We start from the raw sequence: 21,053 nt of genomic DNA, 5'->3' as shown, positions 1-21,053 counted from the left end.
TTAGACATAGTAAGTGTGCAGGGAAGCGATTTCAAATACATGTGCTGGACCCAGGGGTCCCCCAAGAGGCTTGACAGAGGCAATAATAGATAATACTAATGCTCTATTTGTGATAGTGTAATCGAGAAGTTAGGCTTATCAGAGGGTAGCATTAAGCATTTGTTGTAAACACACAAGCAATATGTGAAAACACACTCTCAATGACTTATCTCCAGACCAATAGGTTTTTATATAGAAATATATATTTTTTAGTTTATTTCTAGAACCGCAAGATTCAGTTTGCAGGGAAGTACATTAAATGAAAGGTACTTTGCATAGGTAAGTTCAGTACTTTGAATCAAATCAACAAGACATACAGTTTTTGTTAAAATGGCAAAAAGCTATTTTAAAAGTGGACACTGCAATTTTCAACAGTTCCTGGGGGAGGAAAATACAGTACCGATTTGGAGGTAAGTAATCGACTTACATAGTCAGTCTTTGGGGCATAGGTAGTCCACCATTGGGGGTTCAAGATAACCCCAAACACCCAGCACCAGCAACACAGTGTCGGTTAGTTGCAGAGGTCAAACAGGAGCCAAAATAACAAGGGCACCTATGGAGATTGGGGGAACTCCGGTTCCGGTCTGCTTGCAGGTAAGTACCCATGTTGTCGGAGGGCAGACCAGGGGGGTTTAGAGGAGCACTGGGGGCCCTAAGCAGGCACCAAACACACACCAATGCCAACAGGGTGTCGGGTTCCCAATGGAACTCTATGAGAAGACCCCGGGGGTCACTCAGGCGCTGCAGGTGAGGTCCAGGGGGGTGTCTCGGGCACACCACAGGTCGGACAGGGAAGAGGGCCACCTGTTGATCGTTGCTGCACCAGGTGTCGATTTCTCCAAGGCCTGGGGGCTGCGGGTGCAGTGGCTCCTTTGGCGTCGGTTATCTTCGTCCAGGGCAGTTGTGGTCAGGGGAGTCTTCGGGATTCCCTCTGCAAGCGTCATCATGGAGGGGTCGACCCAGGGTGGGCACTTGGTCACCGTCGCCTGGGGGTCCTCTCTGGTCAGTTGGGCCACCTGGACTCAGGAAGTGGGCGTCGGGTGCAGAGTGGTTAGGACTCACGCTTCTGGAGTGAGGTGGGAGTCCTTCAGAAGAGGTTTCTTCTTCTGTTCTTCTTTGAACAGGGCCGCTGTCCACAGGAGTTCTTGATCTTCTGTGATGCAGGCAGTCCTCTGAAGGTTTTTAAGAGGTTGCTGGACCTGCAGGATGCGTCGCTTTTCTCCTGCAGTTTTGTTGAAGCAGGAGACAGGCCAGTAGGGCTGGGGCCAAGTCAGTTGCTGGGGTTTCCGCTAAGCATTCCTTCTTCTTCTTGTGAGGTTGTCAGGAATCTAACTCTCTGGGTTAGGGAGTCCTTAAATGCAAGATTTAGGGGCGTTTTTAGGGTTGGAGGGCAGTAGCCAATGGCTGCTGTCCCTGAGGGTGGCTACACCCTCCTGGTGCCCATTCCCTTTGGGGAGGGGGGGCACATTCCTATTCCTATTGGTCCCTGTCCTCCAAACCAACATGGAGGATTCTGCAAGGAGGGGGGTCACTTCAGCTCTGGACACATTAGGGGTGGTCCTGGTGGAGGTGGCGACTCCTCCTTGTTTTTCCTAATTATCCCTGTGGACTTGCTGCCAAAAGTGTGGTTTTGTCCGAGGGCTGGGCATCTCCAATAGCTGGAGTGCCCTGGGGCGCTGTAACATGAAGCCTGAGCCTTTGAGGCTCACCGCTAAGTGTTACAGTTCCTGCAGGGGGGGAGGTGTGAAGCACCTCCACCCAGTTCAGGCTTTGTTTCTGGCCTCAGAGAGCACAAATGCTCTCACTCCAGGGGGGTCAGAAACTAGTCTGCTACTGGCAGGCTGGCATAGACCAGTCAGTCCTACACCAGAGGATTGGGTAAAATAGAGCGGGCATCTCTAAGCTGCCATCTGTGTGCATTTTTTAATAAATCCAAAACTGGCATCAGTGTGGGTTTATTGGGTTTATTATTCTGAGAAGGTTGATATGAAACTTCCCAGTATTCAGTGTAGCCATTATGGAACTGTGGAGTTCGTTTTGACAAACTCCCAGACCATATACTTAATATGGCCACCCTGCACTTACAATGTCTAAGATTGGACTTAGACACTGTAGGGGCATATTGCTCATGCAGCTGTGATCTCACCTGTGGCATAGTGAACCCTGCCTTAGGGCTTTAAGGCCTGCTAGGGGATGACTTTCCTATGCCACAGGCAGTGTTTTGTGTGCATGGCACCCTGAGGGGGATGCCATGTCGACTTTGCCTTTTTCTCCCCACCAACACAGACAATATGCAATGGCAGTGTGCATGTGTTAGGTGAGGGGGTTCCCTAGGGTGGCACAACACATGCTGCAGCCCTTGGTACTAGTGGTAACTTTTACAAAGGACTTATCTGTGTGCCAATTGTGGAACCAACAGTACATTTTTAGTGAAAGAACACTGGTACTGGGTCCTGGTTAGCAGGGTCCCAGCACTCTTAGTCAAGTCAGCATCAATGTCAGGTAAAAAGTGTGTGTGGGGGGTGTGATAACTGCAACAAGGGCCATTTTCCTACAATAGGGATGTTTGGTATCAAACATCTTGTATTGGTGAACCACTGATGACAGTGTTGGATTTACCAATACATGCACCCAGAGGACACCTAAGAGGTGCGCCCTGAAAAACTACCAACTACTAATGTGTTAACTGACTGGTCCTGACCAGTTCAGCCGTCGTTGCCACGTTTCTGACCCCATAAGGTGAGAGCAAATGCTCTTGGGGTCCAGAGACAAAAGTCTGCCTTCGGCTGGAGTCTTGACTCCTCCTCCAGGCATGATAGACATTCCAGGGTAGGAAGCTTCAAAGGCCTAGCCGCCTTTGTAATGCCATCCAGGTCTCTCCAAATGGTGGGGATAACCTACCACCCTGTCCTCCTCCATCTTGGTTTGAAAGGAATTAGACCACTAGGGTCCAGGTGAGACCCACTTTCCAGCCGAAGTTGTCATGGAAAGGGTGTAGTCGCCCTTAGTGTGGGCAACCCATTGGCTCCCACCTGGCACTCCCTGTAACACCCATAAATTGAGTATTAAGGTGGCACCCCAGAAGTCAGATCTTGAGGACCTAAGAAGGCAAAAAAGACATGCACAGGCAAAAGAGGAGAAGAAGAAGCAGATGATCTGGTACCAAACCCGCCGGACTGCCTGCACTTTATGACAGACTCTGCACCAGAAGACTGCTTGTCCTGCATCTGAGCCTTTAGAAACCCAAGAGGACCACCTGCCTTTGACAAAGACTCAAGACTCCAGTGAGCAGCAGACCTGCTCTCCCACAACCAACTCCGAAGAAAGCATTCTGCAGCCTCCGGAAATGTGCAGAGCCGGCACCTGAAATCACCACTGCATCCACCATCCATGACCCAAGGTGAAATTGGCGGCCGGTGCCAACAAGGTTTCCCAGCTGTTAGAGTCCTAGTCCATTGTGGTTTCACCCCTCCTGGACTCTCTGAAGTATCCTGCAGCCTCTGCACCCATCGCCACCGGCCCGAGTTGAAGTGGACTCCTGGTGTCAATGACATCCCCCAGCTCGAGTCCAGTGTAGTTTCACCCCTCCTGGGCTCCACGCCGACGCCTGCAACCTCAGACAACAGGACCCCCAACCATGAGTGCTCCTGGACAAGGAAACCCAACACTGGAGGACACCCCTGCATCCTTCGCCCGTGAGCCCTGGTGAAGAGGACAAAGGTGCAACTACATCCCCAAGCACCACAAATTTGCAACCTACCTGTTGGTTGTCCCTGACTTTAACCCCCTCCCACCCCCAAAGCCATAGTGTGCAGCCTAAATCCACAGAGACAGATTCACATTGAAATACATTGGGCTCCCAACGCCGAACCGAACCTCTGCACCCAGCCTCCCCAGTGCAACCCGGAGTGACCTATTGGTATGGTCCTGACCCTTGCCCCGTGCTCACCTTAAGTCTACAAGATTGGTCCTGTGCATCGTCGTAAAGTGCTTGATGGCTGAATGCGTTTTCATTCCATAGGTTAACATTGAAGAACTCTGAAATTGCATTGTCGATTTTAGCAAGTGAAAAGAATTTATGCTTAGAAACCTACCTTATAGTGAAGTTCTTGGGTTCAAAATATATTTTTAAAAAAGTGTTATTTTTCTAAATTGGTCTAGGATTTCTTCTTTGAGTGTGTTCTTCATTTATTGCCTCTGTGAGTACAACAAATGTTTAGCACTGCCCTCTGATAAGTCTACCTGCTCACCCACACTACCTAAAAAAAGTAATTATTAGCCCTATCTACTTTGCCTCTGCAAACCAATTGGGGACCCACTGACCCTGATACTCAGAGCAGATTGAGTGAGGAAGGGGGATCTGGGCCATCCTCCACTTGAAAGAGAGGAATCTGCACTCCACAGACAACCCCAAGTGTCTACAGCACCTCTCTCTACTAAGGAAGGCTAAGGTCCCTCAAGGTCCAGAGAAAAACTGTCTGAAGATGAGATTATTTTAGAGCGATGAGCTCAAAGAATTGCCCTGCAGGACAGGAGACTGGCCATAGAAAGGGAAAGAGCAGAAATGGGTTTAGCACCCATGAATGGTGGCAGCACCTTTATAACTAGGGACAGAGTAGGGCACTCTGACCCTAAAATCCCCAAAGGGATTGCCCCAAATATGAGGATGGTGATGATATCACCAAATGGTTCACAGCCTTTGAGAGGGTCTGTGTTCCCAGAGAGGTTAACAAAGGGCACTGGGTCTCTCTCCTTGGGAAATGTTCTCAGGAAAGTGCAGGGATAGACTCCTGACACCAAATGAGGCAGATGTTATGTCGTATGACCTCCTGAAGGACACTGATTGAGGGCTTTGGACTCACCACTGAGGATTATAAAATCCGGTTCAGCGAGAATCGGATGTATGCCATCTTTAGAGATCACATGCCCCAAACATGTTAATTCCTAACAAGCAAATTTGCATTTATAAACTCTGAGTGAGGCCTTTGTCCCTAGAAATCTACAGTATCTGTCCAATGGTAATCAGGTAATCAGGTGATTATGAAGTGAGTCATTGTAAATAAGTACATTATCCTGCAATAATTTCACATTGGGCAAATGCCCTAACATGCTTGTCATTAATCTTTGGAAAGCTGCTGCTGCTGAATGCAACTCAAATGGCATATATTTGATTCAGAAACACCCAAATGGGTTAATAAAGGGCATAACATCCTTTGAGTCTTCTGTCAATTTGACCTGGCGGTAAGCAGAAGTAAGATCCTAACTAGTGAAATGCTCCACCCAGGCCAGCAAAGTGATAATTTCAGTAATATTAGGTAAAGGAAACTTGTTCTTCTCTGCCCGTTCAGCTGCATAGTTTCTACAGGTTCAATATTTCCCTCTGCATGTAGATGTTTCAATTCATTTTTCACTCGTCTTTCCAGAGGAATAGGTATGTTCCCCACGTTGTAGCAAACATGAACTCTTGTGTAGCCAGCTCATAATGGTGTGTCCTTTGACAGGTACATAATTGTTCCCAGTGGCTTGGTTTCCCCTGCATTTTAATGGTTGCTTCAAAATAACAAAGCAGAGCAGTAGGTTTGCTCCCATAACTGAACATAAACACATCAGGATCACATTTGGTTAATTTTTCCTTGAGGTGGCAATCATAATCATAATCGTGATCAGAGCTATATGGGCTCCTGAGTCGATCATCATATTTATCATTACACTATTCAATCTAACAAAATCAGAAGGATGCTCCCTAGAGATATTGGCAGTGTCATGTCCCACCTTATCCTCGATTTGAAGAACAGGACCTTCTCCATCAGAGGATATTTCATTAACTTTATCACCAGAAGAGGGATTTTTAAGGCACTTGGTAAAATACCCCTTTCCAATACTCTTTACAACTCACCCCAATAGTTGGATAATTTTTGCAATTTGCCAAATGATTGGGATTTCCACAGCGAAAACAAGGCAGTTTGGCTTTACTGAATGTAGACTGTTTGGGAGCTTTTTTGGCTTAATAGTGATCTTATGAATGTTGTCAACATTTTACGTAACTCACTTACACAAACCCTAGAATGCTTTACTCTCCTAGCTATAGTAATAGCCTCTCCCTATTTAGAATTGTATTTAAGCCAAAGTTCTCCTCTGATGTTATCATTATTACGCTTCAGCATGAATCGATCTTGAATGCTCTCCTCAATAGAGATTACAAATGAGCATGCAGAGGCTAATTACCTTAAAGGAGTAATAAAATCTTCTACCAAATCGTTTTTAAGCTGGAGCTCTTATGCCAAAATGATACAGTTCAAAAATAGTAGAAACTTTAGAAAATGGCTGTCAAGTTTAAGTAGAGCTATGGCAAATTACTTTAACAACGTAGCAGATGAGTCTTAGTCATCATCTGATAAATCAGGGGAAATTCGTAAACATTGGCCTTCAACCCCTAAGCAATGTATAAACATTGAAGTCTTTTCCCCTGGTGAAATATTTGTAGCACACACTTTAAGTAATTAATGTAACAACGCAACTCTAGTTCTGCAGGTGACAGCAAGTAAAAATGTGGAGGTGAAATGTATTGTATACTGAAAAATTACAGTGAAAATGATAACCAACAATAAATATTCAAGCATAAGCACCCAAACTGATGCCCGAGAAGCACAACCTGCAAAGTAACAAAATTATCACATCCATCCAAAATATTGCTCTGAGGAACTATCCACAACTCAAAAAAAAAAAAAATGAAATCCATATGTTCCAGCAGAGCTCTTGATTAAATATAGATGTACACTATAGTTAATTTAGAATCAGGTCAGTACTGTACATGTTCTAGTGTTTAGCTGGGGACACCAGGAAGTGATTCCACGACCCCTAGATGCAGTCCAGCAGGCCCACCCACAAACCAGGAAGCAATAAGTGAGCGTGGCTGGTACATGTGTAAGCCAAATGCTGAAGACCACCACAGAGGTATGCTGACTCCTTCCATGGATAAGTTTGACAGATTGTGCAGAGTGTACCTTGGAGAAAAGTTTTTACAGAACTGTGTTTGAGGAAGGTGTGTCTTCGTCCACCATCAGAGTGTGAGATAGACGCACAGTAGCTTCTAGTTGCGTGAGGAGAAGATATGTCAAGACAGGTAAGGACTCCACCAGTGTGAAGAGAGAGACAAAACTTTTCCGCCACACACAGCTAGACACTTGTGCAACAAACAAGCACTTTGGTGGCACGAGAATAAGGCACACTGCAGTGCATTCCTCGTGGGACAACAGTCAAAGGCTCCTCTAGCGCAAGGTGAAGGCAAGTAGGAAGACATTCCAAAGGCAAAAATAACAAATAATAAACAATATGAGGTACATAAAAAAAACTGTTTAAATACTTAAAAAAAATTCTGACAGTATGATGCAAAGTAGATTCAGGGCATTATTGGCTTAATTCAAATTCCTTCTGGAAACCCATACCTTGTCAGAAAAAGCTATGAAGGGGTTCCTTTAAGTTTCTAATAACTCATCGCTCTAAGTGTTGTAATCCTGCAAGTAATCCAAAAGTAAAGGACTCCAGTAGTTCCACTTTAATGAGATGCTTTATTGCAAGTGGTAACAAGGAACCCACAGCACAGGTATAGACTGGATGAAGTTCCACCAGCAACTGCCTTCAAACTATAAACAAACATTCCAAATAGAACCTTGATCTAAGAATACAACTAAGTGGGACAGAAAACATATAATAAAGCTGGTTGTGGTGATCTGTGAGCTGTTTATCCACTTTTGTAATATTGTTACTACAACATAAATTGAACATTGCAGATTCAGGCACACATTCCTGATAACATTTCAATTATTTGTATTTCCTTCTGCCAGCGTTTATAACCTGATTAGGTAATTAACTAATCAGAGTGTATGTTTCTACAGCAAAGTTGAAACTTCTAAATCTTCATATACAATCTCAGTTCCTAAAATGCTGCATACATTTGAAATAAGATGATAGAAATAATGTCTTGTGGCAAATTTAAAAAAAGAAGAATGTGTCACAGTAAAATAAAGATACACAGCGTGAAATAGTTCTTTGCCATGAATGTTTCTGAAGTGATACCCAAGAGTAAGCTTCGTTCTATGTGGAAATTAAACATTTTGTAACAGGTCGAACACTAATACCCTCTTTTGGGGTCTGATGACGTGTTCCCTGTTTTTGAATGGGAAAATCATACTTAAGGTTTTCTATGGAAAATGTATTCAATGGTTTTTCATCCTTAACATCTAATACATAATCACAAAAGGTTTTCATTCCATACTATGGTTTGCTGAAAGACATTTAGTGGCATAATTCTAATAAGATAGCACTGTGGTACGTACAGAAATGTACTTCAGTCTATACATGTGTAGCAATAGCTTTTATCAAACGTGTTTAGATAAAAATGAAGTCTGGAGTAAATGCATCCCTGGGACTCAAATTGCCCATTCACACATCACAAAGAATTTCAAACTGCAGCAAAACCTGTACATATGCTTTTGTCATTTCACTTCAGGGTCTGTATCTCCACTGACAAATACATTGCTTAGAAATTCATTTTAATAGAGCATATATTGCCATAATGAGAAGGTTAAATAATGGCACATATGGAAAAGTTGACAGATACTGTAATCAGAATAAACAAATGTCATAATATGTGCCATACATCTGTGGCAGGATAATGATAATGATCATTGTATCTGGCCTCTGTTTAGAGCTGGGGTACAGAAGGTTATCACCTATGGGTAATCAGCGGAGATTACTCTCAGATTGCTACAAAGGAGCCCGACAGCACAGATACAGCTCAACAGTCTGGCATTCTGCAGTTCCAGTTTATTAAGAGTTCTCTGACTGTGAACCCTTGTATGGTAAGTCTGCTTGTGTGCTTTCTTAGCTGATATTTTCAATTAAAATCAACGTATGCTTGTCTTTATCATGAGTATTATTGTGTGGGTAGAGAAAAACAACTGATTAAGATGCAAATAAACAAACCCCACAGATTCCAAAAATATGTAATTACGTAAAGAAATTTATGTAGAACACGAGTAAGGAATTAACACATTACAATGTAGTGTTAATTGCCGATAATCACTGAAAAAGAAAAAAAAGGGAAGAAAATATATAAAAATAAAAAACACCAAATAGTAAAATTCACACACAGTTTTGACCAGTAAGCCATGGTTTATCATGTAGTATCCAAATATCCATGCCTGGTGTAAAACGCACAGCTGACGCACTCACGTGTTATGGCGTTTGGGGTCTAATATTGTATTATATTAAAAAGGAAAGATAGCGTGATATTGGGAAAAGCAACAGAGTGCAATCTAGTCACTAAAACATCCTCATGTTAGTGCATTCTTGTATCTCCCTAGGTTGACAGGCCACCAAACACAAATAAAGTCCAAAGAAAATAGTGAACTACTTAAAAATAAATCTGCATCCATTTTTTTGTCAGAATCCGATCTGCTTCTAAGTAATTAGCCCAATAAGCGCAGCTGTGGAAGAAAACCACAACCCCAAAAAGCGATCCATCTCAAAATTATTTATCCATCAATTTAAAAAGTAATAGTACAGATAGGTGGATACGACGGTAAAACAGTAGAATCCATTTCTCAAAGTGAAAGTCAAGAAATACTGGTAGAGGCAGTCACATGATAAGCCATGTGGTCGTATTTGTAAAGCTGCACCGTAAACAAACCAATTTAATTTATTTTAAAAGAGCATCCATGTTTAGAAAATAATCAACTCTAAATGATTAACATACTGAGAAAAGTACTAAAGTTCATGGCCTTGATATTGGAAAACTAATTGATGCACCAACCAAAATAAGGCAGGTAAGTGTCAGCATCAGTTGGATGTCGTTATCGTCAAATGAATGTACGCAGGAAAAGTAGTGGATAACAAAACACAAAAGTATCTCAAATGCCGTGTCAACCTTAAACACCACTATTAGTTATGCTGTGAGATGAGGGAGATAAAAGAATATATTTATCAAAGGACGTGCAGTGTTCTCAAAATAATGAACTAAACATCTTTTCTCTGGGTTGGTGAAAACAATGTTTTTGTGTGCAACATGTACATTGAACAAATGCCCCAGAGGCAGAGAGCAGTGTAACATAGGGGGGTGACACAGCATACTATGTATGTAAGAGGAAGCAACACAAAATACCTACCTAGGTTTAATTCATTGAAGGGTATAATAACATGCAGGAAAGAGAAACATGAAATTTGACAGCATTAGGACATCATAGTTATAATCTTGATTCAACCCCCTCATTTGGAGGATTTGTACCCATAAACAATTACTGTTATAACACATAGTGCAGCTTCTCCTCCTTGTTGAAACTCAAGGTGAAAGACTGAAGTTTAGAGATCCAGAAACCATCTCCCCTATTTTTTCTGCTCGATCCCCACCTCATCTATGGGGTTTGATAACGTTTATAGCAGCAAATCATATGTTCTTAAGATTGGATCCACCTTGGGAATCGTCTAAATGAATCGACATAGGATAGTTGTCATTAGGTTTTTTCAAGGCCACAAGGTATTCTTTCCACTTTTTTTTCACTGGGCCAATAGTAGAGCCCACATAGATTTTTTGACATACACAAGTTATAATATAGATGCCGAAGGCGAGTGTTGCATTTAAAGAAATCAGTTGTAGGATAGTACCATTTCTTTACAAGATCAGAAAAATGCATTTGTTTACCACAAGTGAAACCGCAACAGATAGTTTCCGCAATTAAAAAAACTGATAAAAAGGTCTCCTGTGCATGAGTATCTTCAGAGTAGCATATTGTATCACTAGGACATAGTATACCCTTGAGGGATTTGCCCCTCTGAAATGTCACATCCGGGTGTGTATTCAGAAATCTGCAAAGGTCATGATCTAATCTGAGCAAATGTCAAGGCCCATTCAGTATTTTGTACTCTGAGGAGCTTTCTAAATTATATTTAGTGATACATCTGATATGATCACTATTGTTTTTTATTGGTTTGTGGTGTGATTGAGTCACCCTGTTTTTATTCAAACGATCATTCCTTTTAATATGTTTATCCATCTTATATACCTTTTTAATTGTGGCTGAACTATGCCCTCTTTTCAAAAAAGTGAGCACAAATGTTACATGACTCCTTTTCAAAGTCAGAATCTTTACTACAAATTCTGTGAGCTATGAGTAACTCACCAAAAGGAACATTATGTTTCTGATGATTGGGATGTGCAGAAGTAGAGTACAAAATACTGTTCACAGAGGTTGGTATCCTGAAAATCTTGCTCACTATTCTCTGGTCTTCCATGTACAGGGTGAAGTCTAATAATTAAATCTTTTTGTCACTATATTCTAAAAATATCTCAGGGTTTCATGAATTCTGATTTAGAATAGTATGAACATTTGCTAATGTGATAGCATTCCCCTTCCATATTATGAAAATATAGTCTATGTCTCTGAGCCATAACAGGACATTATGTTAAAAAAAAGCTGTACCAATGAGACAGTCATTTTCAAATTCACCCATAATAAGTATGAAGGAGCAAATATTGAAGCCATTGCGGTCTCTCAGGTTTGGTAATGCAAGGAATTTTCATAAAAAAATTAATTATTTTAAAGTACAAAATCAGCCATTTCTAGTAGCATCTTGCTGTGCGACAGTAAATTGGCTCTTCTACTGTTAAGAAAATGTTCCATGCAAACTAGTCCATCAGTGTGTGTTATACAAGTGTATAAAGATTTTACATCCATTGTCAATAAAAGCATGTCGTCTTCCCATGTAATATTGTAAATTCTAGTAACGAAATCAGTGATATCCATTATATATGAAGGTAATACCTTGACTAGAGGTGCGATGCAGAAGTCAGTGAATTCCGAAAAACTTTTGGTCAATTAATTGTTATTGGAGACTATGGATCTGCAGTGTGGGGAGGTGGAGTTTTTTATGTATTTTTTGGTAACAAATAGATTACAGGTGTTCTGGGATGAGGAACATTCAAGTAATTATATTCTTCATCAGAAAGTATGCCCAAATTTCTCCATTTCTGTAATAGAATTATGTTATTTTTCTTCCTTTTTTGCTCTAAGTAGTGTAGATGGTTTATAACATGCAAGGTCAGATAATTGTCATATTGCTTCCTTATGGTAATCACAGTAATTATGAATAACTATAGAACCACCCTTGTCAGCTTTGTGAATTATAATTTTTCCATTAGATTGCAAAGTTGAAAGAGCTAAATGCTCACTCTTACTTAAATTATGAGTCTTATGATTCCATTTTAGACTTGTGATATCTCTTCGTACACATTTCTCAAAAATATCAATATTATCCTTAGCACTTAACTTAGGAAAAGATTTTGACTTGGGCTTCATGCCACTGTCTTTAGGCTCATCATAAACTGTTAAGATCTGGTGCTATATTTCCTAGTGTCACTGGATAAGGCTCAGATACAGAAAGTAATGTTTGTATGTCAGAAATAGCAGTGATTCTGTATATGGGGGATTCAACTAAAACACTTAATAAGCTTCAGCTTGCAAATTAACTTCAATAGATGAATTTTAAAAATTGATGGGTGAAGGTGAAAAAGTCAATATGTTGAGAGGGAACAACATTCATACCTTTATTCAACACAAACAGTTGCTCTGCAGTTAAAGTATGCGTTGATGAATTGAACACTAAATTCAACTCTGGCTCTTGTTTTGTTTCGAGTGTAACCTTGTTCTCATTTCTTTTCTGTTGGTTTCTTCTTCTGTTCCTTTGGATTCTTCCAGAGTGATTTTCTTCCCCACATCCTCCAAAGCCATTGACTTTCCTGAATTGTGTTTGGTTTGACATTGCTTGGATGGGTTGTCCAACAAGGCCATAGCATTTTGTGTATCATTTCATTGTGTTCCCAGAGGTAATGGTGCTAAAGCCTTTTGTTAGACTGCAGAAGCAAGACATTTGAATTGTAATTCAGAGTCTGTGTTTGTTCTTTAATTTATTTACTTTACTGACGTATTGCTATTTTAATTGCTGGTTTATGGCTTTTTAGGTTGCACTTACAGGCTGCCTATAGATGTCAGTTTTGAAGAACTGTTACGCACACACCAATACTTAAAGTGGGATTTGGGTCAGCCCATTCCTCACCATTTGTTGGTTTCTTGTCAGTCTCATCTGCTTGCTTCTTATTCATTGGCTTTCCATCCTCTTTTTATGTTTGACCCTGCCCTTGAGCATAAGTTCTATACGTGCCTTTGATTGAATGACTTCCATCACTTGCCTCAAGGTACTTCTTTTCTCTTTCTAAACACTCCATGGGAGTGATTGCGTTTTCTTGCTCTGCCCCCCTTTGCTGCTTCCCCCCTGAAATTCCCCCATTAGTGCCCTGCAAGTTGATTGGCACTCCGCAGCATCTGTAAAAGCACAGTAACATGTATATTTTAGCCAAGTGTTTCTTTTATCTCCTGCCCTTTACGTGTTGCTGAAAAGTATAGGTCTTGGCACACCAAGGCCAAATTTGTGGGGCTGGAGAAGTGCAGGCTTCTGTTCTCTCTCACCCTTCTTTTGGACGCTGGAAAGACATCACTACTGATAAAAGCCCAAAAATGTTTTCCCGGGCTGCTGTGAAACACCAAATGGCTGGAGAGCTTGATCAGTTTCAAGTGTAAAGTAATTAACACGCATTTTCCTTTAAATTCTTCTCCTCCCTCAGAGAGCTGTTATGTTTTTATTCTTTTTAATGGTTATTTGTTATGTTATGGCGATTTGTAGATCCCGACTAATCATCCGTGAGAGTATCCAGGCTCTTGTGCAGGTGAATATGCTTATTGTCCCCGCAGAGTTATTCGAAAAGCCAGGTCTTCAGCTTCTTGCAGAACTCAAGAACTCAAGAAGTCAGGAGGAGGCTCTAATGTGCTGGGGGAAGTCGTTCCATGTTAGGTGCAATATAGATGAACCTCCTGCTCGGTTTTTGTGAATGATGAGGCAGTGTGCATTCGAAAGTGAGGTAGAACATAGGTGTCTTGTTGGCTGGTGAAAGTGTATGAGGCAGTTGGTCCAATGTTGTTTAGGACTTTGTATGTGTGAGTTAGAAGTTTGAATGGGCTGTGTTTGTGAATAGGGAGCCAGTGGAGCTCTTTGAGGTGCAGTGCGATGTGGGTGTGTGGCAGGATCAGTATGAATCTAGTGGTGGTGTTCTTGATGGTGTGGAGTCTTCGTAGGAGTTGTTTGGAGATTCTGGCGTAGAGTGTGCTGCAGTGGTTGAGCCTGCTTGTAATGAATTCCTTAGTGATGATCTGTCTGGTGTTCTGTGGCAGCCATTTGAAGATCTTGTATACCATGCATAGGATGTGGACGTAGGAGATGTTTACTGCGATGACTAGCACCATCGAGAGTTTGCAATGTAGGATGATGCCCTAGGTTTCTTTTGCGGTTGGTGGGTGTTGATCTTGACTGCAGTGGGCACCAGGTGGAGTCTTTTGGGGAGGTTTTGGTTCTGAAGATCAGCACTTCAGCCTTATTGGAGTTGAGCTCCAGTCAGTTTGTTCACATCTACTCTGATACTATGATCATGCAGTTTGTGAAGTTGGTTCTGGAGGTGATTGTCTTCTCCGTCTAGTGAGTTGGGTGTCAGCATATCAAAAACACAGATGCCTGGGGATCGGATGATGTCGGCTAGCGGGTTCATGTTGATGTTAAACAGGTTGGGGCTGAGATATGATCCCTGGGAACTCCGCAGATTGGTCTCTTGGACTCTGATGTGAATGGTGGTATTCTAACACTTTGGGTTCTTCCCGTGAGGAGGGGGTAGATCCGTGAGAGTGTGGGTCCTTGGATACCTATATAGTGAAATCTTCTAATGAGAATGTTGTGGGAGATGGTGTTGAAGGCTGCGTACAGGCCGAGTAGGATAACTGCTATTTCTCCATGGTCCAGGATAATCCTCATATTGTCCGTGGCTAAGTTCTGTTTCAGTACTGTGGTTCTTTCTGAAAATCTGATTGGCTGTTGACCAGTATGTGGTGGAGCTCGAGGTGGGTTGAGAGTTGTTGTTGATGGGCTTCTCCATCACATTGGCTGAGTTAGAGAGAAAGGATATTGGACGATAGTTGCATAGTTGGTTTGGGTCAGCTGATGATTTTTTGAGCATAGCGTTTACTTTTGCATGTTTCCAGTCATCAGGTAATGTGGTGGATGTGATGGAGGTGTTGATGATGTGGGAGAAGGCGATGCTGATAATTGATGTACCCAGGTTGTAGATGTGGGGAGGATGGGGCATGGGTCCATAGGGGCCCCTTAGTGGATTTTCCCTTTGATCAATGTGTTGTCATTGGTGAGGTGTGTCCATTCGGTCAGGTGGTTGTCTCTGGTGCTGGTGGATAGATTGGTGATGAGGTTGCAAGGGTCCAGTTGCTGTGGGAGGTTGCTCTGAATATTAGTGATTTTGCTGTGGAAGAAGTCTGATAGGTTGTTGCAGATTTCATGTGAGGAGGAGATGTTGATTGTTCCAGAAGGTGTGGTAAAGTCCTGTGTGATTGAGAAGGTGTCCTTGCTACTGTTGGAGTTTCCATTAATAATTTTGCCTACTGCATGTTTCTATGTGTCTCATAGTTGCTAGTGGTAGAATCTGAGAGCAGCCTTGTTGGTGGATCTATCAGAGGTGTTATGGCTGGTTCTCCATTTCCTTTCTAGCTGTTTACATTGTAGGTTTGGTTCTCTGAGGCCCTCTGTGTACCAGCTGGGTTGTTTGTTGGATCTTCTTTGCTTGCTAGGTTTGATTGGTGTGAGAGAGTCTGCTCAGTACCTGATCCAATTGTTAAAGTTTGTGATATCCTTTTTAAGATCATTCGTGGGGTTAGGTTGATTTGCGATGAGGGTGCATATTCAGTCTATTTTGCAGATTTTGCCCCACCTGCTGCTGGTTTGCTGGTGGGTGTGTTGTTCTTGCAATGTGTTGATCTGCAAGTGGATGATGGAGTGGCTGGTCCATGTGAGTGATGTGGTGGTGGCATAGTTGATGTTGGGGAAGATGGGGTCTAGTGTATGTCTTTTGGGGTTTGTGGGTCATGAGATCAGCTGGGTGAGACCCGATGCCGCCTAGGCTTTCGAAGAGTGCTATCTTTCTGTCTTCCAAGTGGAAGCTGAGGTTGCAGAGCAGTATATAGGTTCTGGATTGATGGTGAGCGGGGCTGCGAAATCTGTGATCAGGTTAGTGAACGTGCCTCACAGTCCAGTTGGTTGGTAGGTGAGGATCCGTTAAGGATGAAGTAAGTGGAGATTGTAGTTTGAAGCACAGATGTTCCATGAATGGGGTGTCATTTTCTGCAGAGGTCGTGCATGTCATGGATTTCTTGAAAATGATTGTGAGTCCTCCTCCAGGCTTGTGGTTGCATTCTTGTTGTGCGATCTGGGAGCCTCCTGGGATCACTGCTGTGATGGTGGAGGCTGATGTGGAGTTGAGGCAGGTTTCGGTATAGAAGAGGAGTTCCGGTAAGCCTCTGCTCAGTTGGTCCCAGATTACGGTTGTGTTTGCTGTGTGATCGTGTGTTGAGTAGCATGCATGACAGTCTTTATTGTTGTCTGGGTTTGCTGTGGTGTGTGGATGTTTGGTGGGGTTGTAAGTGGCTTGATAGTTTTATGCATATAGGATGTATGTGGAGTTGCAGGAGAACCAACCGAGGGTGCAGGTTGAAGACACTTACCGTGTTGTGTTGTGTGCTTCAGCAGCAGCAAGGCGAGCAGCCTCCCTGGTTGACCGCCTGAACGAGGGCTGTGAAGTATTGCTGTGGGTTGGCTGAACCCGGGCTCCTGTTGCTGGGCACAGTCCGGTGTAGACGGGCGCAGGCGGATTTGCTTCTGGAGCACCTTTGACGCGGTCATGCAGCGGCCACCATTAAATAGGTACTGTCAGGGGAGGAGTGCAGGAAGGTGCTGGGTGGGACTTAAGAGGAGCGGGAAGAAGAGGCAGAAGGTGACACAGGAGGAGCAGGTGAGGTGCTTAGGAGATGAGAGGCAGTAAAATGCTCGGGAGGGCAGAGGGAGTTGTGGGTACTATGATGGACGGAGCACAAAAGAGACTTCACAAAAGCAAAATGATAAAAAGAGAAAAGTGAAAAGACACAAAAGAAAAAAGGCATGAGTGGAGAGAAAGTGACAAAAGAGAAAAGTGAAAAAGCACAAAAGAGACAAGACACTGGAGTGGAGAGAAAGTGGCAGACGGATGGAAAGTGAGAGAATAGATGGGTGAACGAGAGAGGAAACGACTAGTAGATGTGAGACCAAAGGGAGTGATGAAATAGCCACGACGCAAGGAGATGGGTTTGAAAAGGCCGTGGGCTGCTCTGAGGACCAGTCACACGATTGTGAGTTTGGGGGGGGGGGCCCTGGACCTAGACATTTGCTGTTCAACTTCCGTTAAGAGTTTTGTGTGTGAAGGTTTTACCATTGCTTCTTTGTTTTGGAAGTGCATCCTGTTTGTCTTTATGGTAGGCCAAGACAATTCCCTCTTCGCCCTTGAAAGTATATTTGTTTTACTTTGCTGTCTGGATAACATGCTGTTGGATTTACAGCTTTGTTCTTGTTCACACAGAAAAGATATGCACACACTCTAACATTCTTACAGATGCCCCAAACACATATTGTCGAAGTGCCGACTGAATATTTTGCTGTTTATCCTAATAACACTCTTCTTTGAGGGAACAGCTTAACTCCGCTAATTCAGTCTGTTCAGCAAAGGGGCCATACCCTCCAGGTTCCATATTGTCGAAATGGCTATTTCTTAATATGATTTACTTTCTAGGAGAAAAACTTTCAAATATACACAATAATCCCACCCCCTGATATACTAACGTTAAAAAAATTGTTGTCATTTTTTATTTGTATTGTTTGATCATTAGAGAAGCAGTTTAGCTTGGGTAGACATTGCTGATCCGGGCTGGATTGTTCTAGACCTATATACTTCATTTTGCTATCAAAAAGCAGGTTTTGGGGGTCAAGTTGTCCTATAGAGACAAAACATTCAAAAATGGCAGCTATAATAGAGGTAGAAGAGACATATATAGAAATTAAACAAATAGTAATGGTTTTTAATCCTTAATGTATATGATCTGACTATGGGAAAATAAATGTTTATTACTGCTGTTTTAAGCACATTTTCATAGTTCACTTTATTTCTTTCAGCAATCGATCGTGGTACATTTGCAGAATGTTGAAAAATTGAGAAGAGCGTATTGACATGGACAGATTTTAGCACTGCATCAATATCTTCCCAACTAAATTCACACAAATCTTTTTCTAGATAGGCATGATCCAAAACATTAACATATTTTCTGATCAGGTAAAAGCTCTTTTAATGTGTCCATTCCCAGAATGTCATCAATGAAAGGTCACTTAGCGGGACTGATCTCTTGAACTCACTGTACAAAAGATCGTCAAATGTGTGACAGTCAAAACTCTTTTTCCAGAAACGCACAAGATATTTGTATACCTCTTTAAATTCACATTCTTCTTCTGTCTCAGTAAATCCTTTTAGAAACTTCACAGGTTCAGCAGTTAAAGCTCCAAGCTTTGTTCAACTTGTGGCACAACACGGTCAGCTTTCTTCAACTTGTTGTTAAGTTCCTGAATAATACGACCTGTACCTTTTGAATGTATCTCTGCAGGCACTAACTCCTCATTGACAATAATTCCATGTGCAATAATTGGAAATTCAGTGTACACTGAAGCGTCAGCCATGTTTTAGCGAGTTAACATCTCCAAGTTCAACTTGTTAGATGTTACGAGAATTTATCAGGTTGCACAGGATTAGCCGTCAAATTTTTGATGCAGGCAAGGTCAATTGTTCCACTTGTAGGCATTCGTCTGATTCTCTCATATTCTTTGACAGACAGTTCAAGATAGCTGTCAAAGACAATGTGTTGTTTTTTCAAGGTGCACACTGGCTTTGATATCGGTAGAACCGTCTCAACGACCTCGCCAAACTTTTGCATAGATGAAATCTTGACCATTTGCACTTGTGACATGTAGTCCACAACAAGAGCAGTTTTCAGTGAGGACACCTTTTTAAATTGAAATTATTCAGGTGAAAGTGTTTTTTCTGAGCTCTCGCACAGGTTTGTGCTTCACTGGTTTGGTTGCAGCATCTCCATGAAATAAGGTGAAGAAGATCATGCGACAGAATATCCTTGATAAATTCAGCCCTTTCTTTTGCTACATCCATCTCTCTATGTGCTTGCAAAAGTTCTTTTTTGTAACCTGTTTTGTAGTGGGTGGTTGGACGAAACTCTTATAGCAATTATAGCTTGGACGTTTAGCTTTTGTGATTATGTCAAACAGCTTTTTCTCTTTCAGTACAAATCTCCCCTGCTTCAGTTCTGCGTATAGTTTTGATCCATGTTCCTGGACATGTAGTAAACGTATCTTTATATTGTTATCCACATATTGTTTGGTCACGAAGTTGTGTAGCCACACAGGCTCAGTCATTTCAAAGAGATTTCCTTGCTCCTGCATGAAATGAAGAAGGCTGTCAACATGTTTATTAAAACGTGCCCCTCTCTTTCCCACAAGTTCGTGGTGAGGAACAGTTTCACAATGGTCTATTAATTTTGAATTTGCCATCTCTCTGAAAACATTGCAAATAGAAAGGGCTTCATGGTAAACTAGCTGCCATTTGAGCAACATATTCACTTTTACGTGTCTGACCAACAATGCCCTTGGAGCTTTTCTGGGATCTCTGGATCGTCTGTTCCAGTTTCATATCTGGAGCCACAGCATTGAACCTTTCCTCTCTGTCTTTCACCACAAAATGTAGTGGTTGAATTTCCTGTAGAGGTATGTTTCCCCCCCCCCCCCCCCCCTCTAGCTTCTTCACTCTTTGCAAATACCAGGACCCATATCTCAGGTAGTTTATGCAATCACATTTGCAAAACACTGAAACACTGTTATCAGTGACTCCACAGTCTTCACATGCAGCTCCCAATCAGCATGTACCACGTTTTTCACTAGAGCTATCATGTGTAAAACATTTTCCCAGTACTTGCAAAGTTCAGATTTTTCTCACATTCTTTGACAAACTCTATGAATTTGGTTTTCTGATTTTGAACTGAGTGTATTGAACATTGCCTGGCATGCATTATGTCTTAATTGAAGTGCACCCTGTGCCTCCTTCACCACTGCGATAAGATATGCAAAACCTAATTTGTCATTCTCGTTCTAGAAAGCATTCCAATGCAATGTTTCTATGGCCTCAGATATGAGTATACCTTGTAACAAACAAACATAATGAGTTTTGCTCAGTTCTAACTCAGTAGTTTTGCTTGCAAAGATTTCAGCCTCAATAAGTGCATTGTCTTTGCCACATCCACTGAGATAACTTCCTGCACACTGCAACACAACTTTTGTCATGTGGAAAACATCCATAATTGGATAAGGATCAGCAAATTCTACTGGATTGCTCGTAGAAATGTAAACTACAATACGGAAAACACCCTCATCGCAGAAAATTGTCAGGATAGGTTGGCCTTCAAGCTGAGCATGCACATTTTGGAAATTGTTCGAGCTGTGTATACTGTTGCATAGCTTGTGACTGAAGATGGTATTACTGGTAAAAACCCAACCTTCTTCAGTGGGGCTGTATTCTGGGAGATCAAAGCATGAATTCCAGTCCACGGAGGAACTGGTTTTTCTTCGTCCCTTAGTCCGTACCAAATAAGCGATCAGATAGTTCAATTAAATCAGCTTTGTGGACCGTATCATAAGGTAGAAGAAGATCCATCTCCTCAGCCACTTTGAAACTTTCTGGTAGACTGGGACGAGTTGATTGCTTGTAGTGATTTTGCACACATTGGCAAGGCAGTTGGGTAATAAGTTTGCAGCTTTGTTTGTTTATGCGTAGCACTGACAAAGCTTTTCCAGCAGCTACTTCATTGTTAGTCTGAAAAGGCACCATGGCAGTATCCAGACAAAGAAGAGCTGTCTTCAGAATCAAAACTATATCAAGCACAGCAATTGTAAATCCTTTCCTGGTAAAGTGACTTGGAAGCAGTGTGGTGTCG

The 21,053-nt window shown here is 42.1% G+C and overlaps 1 protein-coding gene across 2 annotated transcripts in view; it reads left to right on the top strand.

The window, feature by feature from the left end:
- The window catches only part of RIC1 (RIC1 homolog, RAB6A GEF complex partner 1), a 673,031-nt gene that overhangs the window by 354,364 nt on the left and 297,614 nt on the right, over positions 1–21,053 (top strand). For both annotated transcript variants that reach the window (XM_069240247.1, XM_069240239.1), the window contains exon 11: positions 8,748–8,900. In XM_069240247.1, coding sequence (XP_069096348.1) covers positions 8,748–8,900 — 153 coding nt within the window. The remainder of the gene's footprint in view (positions 1–8,747; positions 8,901–21,053) is intronic.

The sequence above is a fragment of the Pleurodeles waltl genome, chromosome 1_2 (assembly GCF_031143425.1).
Source record: "Pleurodeles waltl isolate 20211129_DDA chromosome 1_2, aPleWal1.hap1.20221129, whole genome shotgun sequence".
NCBI lineage: Eukaryota > Metazoa > Chordata > Amphibia > Caudata > Salamandridae > Pleurodeles > Pleurodeles waltl.
The sequence above is the reverse complement of the archived record's forward strand: the minus strand, read 5'-3'. Positions and strand labels throughout refer to the sequence as shown.